This window comes from Callorhinus ursinus, unplaced genomic scaffold (genome assembly GCF_003265705.2).
Source record: "Callorhinus ursinus isolate GAN/ISIS: 27379988/994484 unplaced genomic scaffold, GSC_fseal_2.0 scaffold20, whole genome shotgun sequence".
Taxonomy (NCBI): domain Eukaryota; kingdom Metazoa; phylum Chordata; class Mammalia; order Carnivora; family Otariidae; genus Callorhinus; species Callorhinus ursinus.
In genome coordinates this window covers 18,190,399-18,201,251 of record NW_027397082.1, presented here as the reverse complement: position 1 = coordinate 18,201,251, position 10,853 = coordinate 18,190,399, and the positions used below count along the sequence as shown (strand labels likewise).

Genomic DNA, 10,853 nt, shown 5'->3' with positions numbered 1-10,853 from the left:
CGGTGGCTCAGATGGTTAAGCGTCTGCCTTCGGCTCAGGTCATGATCCCAGGGTCCGGGGATCGAGTCCCGCATCGGGCTCCCTGCTAGGTGGGGAGCCTGCTTCTCCCTCTGCCTCTGCTTTTCTGTTTGTCTGACTTTCATGAATAAATAAATAAAACATTTAAAAAAAATAAAAAAAATAAAAAGAAGGAACTTTTGATGGTCTATTTCATACATAGAGAATATGTATAGCATATATGGGGCATCAGTGTCCCCTACCCAGCTTAAAAAACAAAATATCACCAAAACGAGGGCCGCTTGTATATCCTTCTCTGTTAGTCACAAACCCCCTCCCCATGGCCACTATTCTAAATTTTTTTGTGCGTTTCTCTGGGGTATAGTCTTAGCAGTGGAATTGCTGAGATATAGGATATGAAGTTCTTCAGTTTTGCAAAATGATGCCAAATTGTAATCCAGATGAGTTGTATCAGTTTACATACTCACCAGCCACTTGCTCTGCATTTTTACCAACTCCTAATTTGGTCAGATTAAAATTTTTGTGCTATTTTTGTGCTGTAAAATGGTATCTCATAAACTTATTTTACAATTTTCTTGATTATTAATGGAGCTAATAATGTTTTCATATATTTATTTGCTGTTTGTATTTCCTTATTCTGTGAAATGCCTATTCATGTCTCTTGCCAGTTTGGGGGAGGGTTTATATGTCTATTCTTACAGTTTCGTAGCATTTTATTATTTTATTTATTTTTTAAAGATTTTATTTATTTATTTGACAGAGAGAGGCAGTGAGAGAGGGAACACAAGCAGGGGGAGTAGGAGAGGGAGAAGCAGGCTTCCCGCCGAGCAGGGAGCCCGATGCGGGGCTCGATCCCAGGACCCCGGGATCATGACCCAAGCCAAAGGCAGACACTTAATGACTGAGCCACCCAGGTGCCCCTGTAACATTTTATTTTATGGATATTGCTTCTTTATTAGTTACATGTGTAAGATATACAGATATTTTCTCCCAGTTTGTGACCTATCTTCTCTCTCTTTTTCATGGTGTTTTTTGAACAAATGTCTTTAATTTTAACATGGTTTAATTTACCAGTTTTTTAAACCAGTTGTGTTTTTTGTTTCCTGTTTAGGTGCTTCTCTTCTATGCTGAGATTATAAAAATATTCTTATATATTCTAAAAGTTTTCAAGTTTCCTTTTTCACATTTAAGTCTTTAATTCATTTGAAATAGATTTTTTTTTAATTCCATGAAGTAAGGATCCAATTTATTGTTTCCATTTCTCCTGCTTTTGTTTAGATCTAGAGGGAGTTGCTAGTTGATAGAGTGACTCCTTCTCTTTGGATCCTCTTGGGGTGAGTAACTGGGATGCCACAGAGCACCAAGGGAATGCTATAGACTCAGCTTTAAACAGACAGTACTTTCAAAGGGTATATGTGGCTTAGAGTCTCTGGGCCAGTGGCTATCTGGCTGGGGATGTTAGTTGCTGCTTATTTGGTTGTTCCTTCTCCTGTTATTTCTGATACAAGATAGATCTTAAATTCTTTTCTACCATACTTATATGAGGTCTCTGCAGGCCTTTGTGACCTTGTTTTTGTTTTAGAAATGAATGCTTTATTTTTTTAATTTGGTTTTTTTGAAGATTTTATTTATTAGAGAAAGAGGGCACGAGCGGGGGGAGGGGTAGAGAGAGAGGGAGAAGCAGATTCCTTGATGAGCAGGGAGCCTGATGGGGGACTTGATCCCAGGGCCCTGGGATTGAGCCGAAGGCAGACGCTTAACCGACTGAGCCACCCAGATGCCCCCCTTTGTGACCTTGTGACAAGGGGTTCTAGGCTTTCGCCTACTAGGTAGCAGGTGCTTCATCTGAGCTTCCCATTTGAAGCTGAAGGGCAGATTCCCTTGGGAGAATCCTTCTGTGAGGAGACAAGTGCTCAGAGGCCTGGCAGATTAAGGAACTCTGTATGGTCCTTGAAAATAATTCCTCTTCATTCTCTAGTTGTTTCTTTTTTAGTAAGAAATGGAGCTTAAGACGGTGATTTTTTGCTTACATCTTCACTGTCTTAGAAAGTTCTTAGCTTTTGGTGCTTAATAAATTTTGATCAAATGTTAGGTTGATTACTTCAGTTGGAATCCCAGTTCAAAATTTATTTTCTCCGGGAAGCCTTCCAAATAGCCGGTATATCCTTTAATTTACTAATTAATAATTGGCACTTTTTTTTTTTTTGGCAGTTTGTAGCATAGTGTTGTTGTTTACCTGTTACTGTGTTATTTTCAGTATGGGTATTTTCTCTCATTCTCTTAGTTCTTTGAAAGAGAAATTAAATATTCTTATTTTATAGTGCCCCTTTACAGGCCTTCCAAAATATTTTTTTAAAGATTTTATTTATTTATTTTAGAGATCGAGAGAGACCACAAGCGGGGTAAAGAGCAGAGGGAGAAGGACAAGTAGACTCCATGTGAGTGCAGAGCCTGACACAGGGCTAGATCTCACAACCCTGAGATCATGACTCCAGGTGAAATCAAGAGTCTGACACTTAACTGACTGTGCCACCCAGGCGCTCCCAAAATATTTTTTATAATGGTAGGTATTCAGTATACATACTGAATAATAACTGTATATTGAAGGCCCTCCATGATACACCCCACACTTGCTGTTCTAGCTTTACCTCCTATTATTCCCCTAGGAATAATGTTCCAGCAAGTTTGGAATAATGATCCCCTAAATACCTACTGAATTTTCCTACCTATGAGCCTTTACCCTTACTATTCTTTCCTTATATTTTTGACTGTTTGAATCTGGTCTGGTGGCACCTGGGTGGCTCAGTTAAGCATCTGGCTCTTGATTTCAGCTTAGGTCATGGTCTTAGATTCCTGAGATCAAGCCCCGTGTTGTCAGGCTTCATGCTCAGTGAGGAGTCGGCTTCTCTCCCTCTCCCTCTGCCTGTCCCCCTGCTCACTCTCTCGTGCTCTCAAATAAAAAAATAAATCTAAAAAAAACCCCACCAAATCCTGTCTTTTCAGTTGCCTTTCCAGAGCCCTCTGCCAGAAATAATTTTCTTTGTTCCACTACTGTGACACTGTATTACTCATACATTGGAGATATATATGGGTTTGTGTGTGTGTGTATATATATTTTATCTAATCTACTAAATTACGAATTCCTTGTGGGTAGGTAGTGACAATTCTGTATGCTGTGCCTAGTATTTTGCTTAGCATGTGTTAGGTAATGTCTGATTGGCTGAAGTAAATGTTAGCTAATTAACTTTGATGGCTGCTCTTAATCATTTACATGTGGAATAATACAACTACTCTTCACTCTTCTAATTTATTTTTTAAAAATTATTTTATTTTTTAATTATTTTATTATTTATTTATTTATTTTAAATACTTTGTTTTTTTATTTGTCAGAGAGAGCACAAGCAGGGGGAGTGGCAGGCAGAGGGAGAAGCAGGTTCCCTACTGGGCAAGGAGCCCGACTCAGGACTTGATCCTAGGACTCTGGGATCATGACCTGAGCCAAAGGCAGACACTTAATGACTAAGCCACCCAGGTGTCCCTTTAATTATTTTTTAAAAGATTTATTTATTTGAGGGCGCCTGGGTGGCTCAGTTGGTTAAGCGACTGCCTTCGGCTCAGGTCATGATCCTGGAGTCCCGGGATCGAGTCCCATGTCGGGCTCCCTGCTCTGCAGGGAGTCTGCTTCTCCCTCTGACCCTCTTCCCTCTCGTGCTCTCTATCTCTCATTCTCTCTCTCAAATAAATAAATAAAATCTTTAAAAAAAAAAGATTTATTTATTTGAGGGGCGCCTGGGTGGCTCAGTTGTTAAGTGTCTGCCTTCAGCTCAGGTCATGATCCCAGGGTCCTGGGATTGAGCCCCACATTGGGCTCCCTGCTCAGCGGGAAGCCTGCTTCTCCCTCTCCCACTCCCCCTGCTTGTGTTCCCTGTCTCGCTGTCTCTTTCTCTGTCAAATAAATAAATAAAATCTTTAAAAAAAAAAGATTTATTTATTTGAGAGCGTGTGCGCAAGTGCGAATGGGGGCAGGGGCAGAGGGAGAGAATCTTCAAGCAGACCCCCCACTAAGTGGGGAGCCCTGACTTCTGCTGGATCCCACCACCCATGAGATCATGACCCAAGCGGAAGCTAAGAGTTGGTGGCTCAACTGACTGAGCCACCCAGGCGCCCCTTCGCTATTCTAATTTAAAAATAGGCAATAGGTAATATATAGGTGTGACACAAAATTCAAGAGGTACAAAAGAATATACAGAGAAAAGTATGTCTTCCTCTCATCCCGGTTCCCCACTTCCTTTCTCTGGAGGCAACCTCTGTTAGCCATTTCTTCAAAATCCTTCCAGAGATATAGAGCATATTCATCTTGCCTAAATAATTTAAGGATGGAACGATACTAGAGATTTTATCTTTTCTCTTCTGATACTTTGAATTATTTTTGAATTTGTTCATCTTCTGTTTCTTGGTTCTCTTCCTCCTCATTCTTGTTATGTTCTCATTGTTGAATCTTGTCAGGAGAGAACATGTGTGCCTAGGGCATTTGGAAAGCAGTAAGTCTTCTGGGACTAACCTAGTTGTTTCTTTTCTTTCTTTCGTTAACCTAGTTGTTTCTTTAAATTGTCATTAAAATCAATGTTTTGTTATGTTGGATTCTCTTGTGGATTTGAAGGAGGTGTTATGGTCCTGGACAAAATTTGTTCCTGTCCTTTTTCCCTTTATTATAATGGTTTTCATACTTCTTGCTTTCTGGGGGCCCTGTCTTATGCAAAATATGCAAATGGTCCTACTGGAAGGATGTATTTTTTTCTATATATCTCTGGCTCATTTTCTTTTAGATCCCATTAAACTCTGTAAATGCCTCATGGGCAGAAATTATATTTCATCTTTTTCATCATTATTGATTTTAAATTATATTGATGGTATAGTAATATAGTCTCCTTGTAAAAAAATTAAAAGATTATAGGTAAGGCTAAAGTGTCCTCTGATTATACCTTGATTTCACAATATCATCTCGAGAGATAACTATGGTTGTTGAGTTTGGGGTACATCTGCCCAGACATTTTTTTTTTTTAAGATTTTATTTATTTGACAGAGAGAGACAGCGAGAGAGGGAACACAAGTAGGGGGAGTGGGAAAGGGAGAAGCAGGCTTCCGGCTGAGGAGGGAGCCCAATGCAGGGCTTGACCCTGGACCCTGGAATCATGACCTGAGCCGAAGGCAGACGGTTAACAAGTGAGCCACCCAGGTGCCCCCATTTTTTTTTTTTAAGATTTATTTATTTGGGCAAGAGAGAGTTTGGGCACAATGAGCGGGGGTGGGAGTGTTTGTGGTGGTGGGGGCAGAGGGAAAGAATCTCAAGCAGACTCCCCACTGAATGTGGAGCTGGACGTGGGCCGATCTCACCCAGAGACCATGACCTGAGCCAAAATCAAGAGTCAGACACCCAACCAACTGAGCCACCCAGGCGCCCCTGCCCAGACCTTTTATTCTCTGTTTTACATTAGGTATATATTACCTGGACAAAATACATTAAATACACTTAGCAACATGGATGACTCACAAACATAATGTTTCAAGGGAAAAGGTCAAATTGCAGAAAAATACATGCAATATTATATTGGTTACATAAAGTAAAAAATATGCAGAATAATACTGTTATTTAAAAATATTTATCAATGACATAAAAGTGTGAAGCAACGTAAAAGTTTAATAAACATCAGATTTAGAATAGTGAGACCTATGGGTGAAAGGAGGATATGATTAGGGAGAATACACAAAGACTTCAGTTGTATTATTCTTAATACGTACATCATCCAAGATTGGGGTTTTGGCCCTGATAGAAGAACTGCATTCTAAAGTACATGGGGGAGTCAGTTGTATTATTCTTAATCTGGATCCTGGCTATTCTATTGCTTTTTATATTGTACTATATGTTAAATAGTGCATATTTTCAAAAATAAATCTAGTATATTATGTAGGGTGGGTGGGTTGGTTGGTTTTTACATAAATGGTAACATAGAGTTATATACTACAGTTCCTTTTTTTTTTAAATTCCATATATCTGAGACCTCTATCCATGTCTTACTTGCTTTGTATCCTTAGAACTTTGAAAGATGCTGTTTGCATAATAGGTGCTTAATAAGTAATATTTGTGGAATTCTTTCTTCCCTTACCCTGATAACCTTGCTGTTTTAACTTTCCTGGAACCTGATCTAAATGTTTGTCTAACTATATGCCTCCGTCACCCTTTCCCTTTCTGCTTTTTAAAATTTTGTCCTTGGGCGCCTGGGTGGCTCAGTAGGTTAAGCGACTGCCTTCGGCTCAGGTCATGATCCTGGAGCCCCGGGATCGAGTCCCACATCGGGCTCCCTGCTCAGCAGGGAGTCTGCTTCTCCCTCTGACCCTACCCCCCTCATGCTCTCTCTCTCTCATTCTCTCTCTCTCAAATAAATAAATAAAATCTTTAAAATAAATAAATGAATAAATAAAATTTTGTCCTTGTGAGGAGGGTTTCTAAATAATGGAAAGTGGAAAGTGGTTTTACATGTACTTAGGGTTTTCTCAATGCCAAGAAGATATTCTGTTTCTTTATATTTTCACCTGGGAAGAGAATTAAATATCTTTTCTAAGTGCTGTTCTAGGCAGCAAAGAAAATCCTGTGATAATTCAGTTGGGAACACTTAAAGTACTGAAGTAGTATTTTAGCTTCACTTCAGAGATTTCATACAGAAGGAGCTTTAAAATGAGTCTACTTTTCAATCTATCTTATTAGAGAGTTCCTGCTCTAAGCAAGTGAACTTGACCTTTCAGAACTTTTTAAAGGTGGTATCACTGCCACTGTCCGGTTTTCTGGAGCTGACTTGGTAGAATGGATGTAGTCTATAAGTTGACATTGTAACTGTGGTTCCAAACCAAGGCTATTTTTCTAGCAGCCTTCATTCTTTTCTTTTAACTTAAAACTTTCACTGTTACTTTATTGAGGGAATAAAGAAGAACAAAGGGAAGATCTGAAATATATCTTTAACAAACTAGTGACACAGATGTATCTGCGAATCTAAAATCCTCACAGGAGAGATTTTGGGGACAGTTGACTTTGAAGAATTTGACACGCTTGCTAGAGATTGTTGAGGTGCTTTTGAGAAATTTTCTGGATTGATACTTTTTGAATTGTATCTTGAAATTCTGGAGACCTCTAGGAGAGCCGGGTAGCTGGATTCATAACATAAGATGGACTTCATCCCATTCTGTTATTAGTGGTGGGAAATCATGGTACTGAGAAGTTAAATCATAATTCTGACCTTATGAGGTACTGATTTAAACATGGGTATGCTCTGAGTAACTAAATATTAACTAACTTTTAACTGTTTTGGTAGGTTTACCAGGATGGTGGATAAAAATATTTACATCATTCAAGGGGAGATTAACATTGTGGTTGGGGCAATCAAACGAAATGCCCGATGGAGCACTCATACTCCACTGGTAAGTGGGGAATGGGCAGATAGCTTAGTCACTGAGTTGTAAGGGATCTGATGCATGGTTAAAACAGTAATCAATTTCTCTGTAATAATGAGAGTAGTAGAATTGTTCTTGGTATCAAGGACACTTTTATTTTTTTTAAAGATTTATTTATTTGAGAGAGAGTGCACAAGTGGGAGGAGGGGCAGAGGAAGAGAGAGAGGGGGAAGCAGACTCCCCGTTAAGTGGGGAGCTTGATGTGGGGCTTAATCTCATGACCCTGGGATCATGACCCTAAGATCATGACCTGAGCTGAAACTAGGAGTTGGTTGCTTAGCTGACTGATCCACCCAGGCACCCCTATCAAGGACCCTTCTGTTTTATTCCAGCTAGTGTCAAATTTATAGGCTGCCTTTTTTTCCTCTGGGACCCGAAGATGATACTATTCTTCTAGCTATTTTTGTGGACAACTGAAGGTAGCACTTGGGACCTCTTAAATATGCCTTAACTTTAGATTCCCTAGGACTATAATTCGCTATCAAATTGATACATGCAGTGTGACTTGGTGGTGGTACTCCTTGGGAGTATATAGAGCAGACCATATCTTGCCAGTCAGATGAGTAAGAAATTTACCTGTTGTAAAGCTGTCTTTCTTTGTTGCCTATGTATGTTCAAGGATATTTTTTGCACAGTTGTATAAAACAATACTTGGCACAATTGTAAAAACAAATTTAGACATTTCCAACTCAGTGAATATATGTACATGTGTTTGGAAATTTCTCATGTTCATTTATAAAAATGGATTGTTTAGGGCTGCCTGGCTGCCTCATTTGAGGTTGGAAGTTTGAGCCCCATGCTGGGTGTAGAGATTACTTAAAAATAAAACCTTATTTTATTATTATTATTTTAGTAGGCTCCACACCCAGTGTGGGGCTTAAACTTACAACTGTGAGATTAAGCATCCCATGCTTTACTGACTGAACTAGACAGCCGCCCCAGAGACCTTTTTTTTTTTTTTTTTAAGATTTTATTTATTTTATTTGAGAGAAAGAGCAAGCACAAGTCAGGCGCAGAGGGGGAAGCAGACTCCTTGCTGAGCAGGGAGCCCGATGCGGGGCTCAATCCCAGGACCCTGAGATCATGACCTGAGCCGAAGGCAGACGCTCAACTGACTGAGCTACCCAGGTGCCCCAAGACTTTTTGTTTTTTTAAGATTTTACTTATTTTTTATTTTAATTTTTTTAAAAGATTTTTTATTTGACAGCGAAGAGAGGGAACACAAGCTGGGGGCGTGGGAGAGGGAGAAGCAGGTTTCCTGCTGAGCAGGGAGCCCAATGCGGGGCTTGCTCCCAGGACCCTGGGATCATGACCTGAGCCGAAGGCAGACGCTAACAACTGAGCCACCCAGGCGCCTCAAGATTTTATTTTTAAGTAATCTCTACACCCAGTACATGGCTTGAACCTACAACCCCGCGATCAAGAGTCACATGCTCCTCCAACTGAGCCAGACAGGTGCCCCAAAAATAAAATCTTAAAAAAATAAAAATGGTTTAGAAGTGAGAGTGGAATCAGCAATGTCTTTGAAATGAGTATGTATGATTATATAATGAGTATAAAGAAGGAGGAGAGATAGAATAATACATTCTCTTAGTCCTTTGGGATGCTATACTAAAGCACCACAGATGAGGTGGCCTACAAACAAGAGACGTTTACTTCTCACTGTTCTGGAGCCTGGAAGTCCAAGATCAGGACGCCAGCATGGTCGGGCAGGAGCCCCCTTCAGGGTCGGGGCTTGTTCTCACGTGATGGAAGGAGCGAGGGAGCTCTCTTGGGCCTCTTTTATAAGGGTATTCGTTCCATTCATGAGGGCAGAGCCCTCACCACTTTCTGAAGGCCCTAATCACCCACCTTTTAAAGGCTCTACCTCGTATACCATCACATGGACATAAGGGTTTTTACATGTAAGTTTTGAAGGGACATGCACATTCAGACCATAGCACATAAAGGCCCTGGCAGTCTCTGGTAGCTTGAGTGCTGTGGTTATAGTGCAGATTAAGTATTTCAGGATTTACGATTTTAGGTAAGCCCAGAGTATCTTTATGAAATAGGAGATTAAGAACTGGAAAACTGAATTATGGCTAATTTTCTTTTCCTCAGAAGGGAAACTTAATCCTTGGATTCAAAGTGCCCTTGATCTATCTGTTATTTCCTTTTTCCTCTTTGTCTGATACTGACTCTTTTTTTTAAACCTATGTACTATAGGATGAAGAACGGGATCCTTTGCTGCATAGTTTCAGTCATCTAAAAGAGGTTTTAACCAATATAACAGGTAAGTCCCCGCATCTAAGTAGGATTATTTATACTGGTAAAAAACCATGTGCTTGATTTATTGTAGGGATAGACAAAACTTTTCCTGTAAGGGACTATATAGTAAATATTTTAGGCTTTGCAGGCCATAGCAACTGTGCAGCTGCTCAATTCTGCCATTGTAGCTCAAGAGCAGACATAGATAATACTTACATGAATGAGTGGTAAATAAAAATTTTTTCAGAAACCGGTACAAGCCAGGTTTGGCTCATGGGTATAGTTTGCCCCTGGTTTACTGCATTGTTGATCTTTTTCCTTGAGTTCCTGGTACAATGTCCCACCTTAGTGGGGAATCAATGTTCATACAATTAAAGCTCCCTTTATTGAGTTACAATGAAGTTATTTTTGGTCTTGTTTTAACTACTTTCTTTCTCTGTTTCACGCATGCCATGAGGTAGGAAGTTGGTGGCACAAGTGAAGTTTTTATTAATATTTTTTACAAGTCAAGTTTTTAGTACTTGCAACAAAAACCCTTCTCTTATAGAAAGTCGTTGTCACTTTTAGGGCCTTATTTGTGTGTCATATAGATCTTTCAGTCATCATGTGTTCCCAAAATCATTTGTCCCTTTTTTTACTCATCATAATAACTATGTAATATTCATATGTTTAGAATTTTCAAAGCCTCTTTCATGTTTATTACCTTACTGAACTTTTACACAATCCTGTGAAGGAGGCGTAACAGACATTGTCCCCTTTTTATGAATGAAGTTGAAGCCCAGAGAAATTTTAAATGATTTAGTTGATGTCACATTGATCCTAAGAGGTGGAGTCAAAACTAGAATTCAGGCCTGGTTTAGTGCCCTGGTCTGCATTGCTTCTGTTTATGAAATTAGAAGAGAATGTATGCAGGAAGTGCCTCCCGTTATGTGTATGTATGTGTCAAAGGAGTAGGCAAATCTCAACACCCTTGGGTTTTTCAAGGGGAGAGAGATTGAAGGGAAAGCCTCAGAGCTGTGTTCCTCTGTCAACCATAAAGGGCTTTTGCAATTTATATTCCTGGAGTGGAACAATTGAAAGCTTTT

At 39.7% G+C, this 10,853-nt stretch overlaps 1 protein-coding gene across 12 annotated transcripts in view; it reads left to right on the top strand.

Moving 5' to 3' along the window:
* Nucleotides 1–10,853, top strand: part of GBF1 (golgi brefeldin A resistant guanine nucleotide exchange factor 1) — a 119,292-nt gene that overhangs the window by 5,740 nt on the left and 102,699 nt on the right. For all 12 annotated transcript variants that reach the window (XM_073904275.1, XM_025881126.2, XM_025881123.2 and 9 more), the window contains exons 2-3: nt 7,383–7,488; nt 9,727–9,793. In XM_073904275.1, coding sequence (XP_073760376.1) covers nt 7,393–7,488; nt 9,727–9,793 — 163 coding nt within the window. In that variant the 5' untranslated portion in view covers nt 7,383–7,392. The remainder of the gene's footprint in view (nt 1–7,382; nt 7,489–9,726; nt 9,794–10,853) is intronic.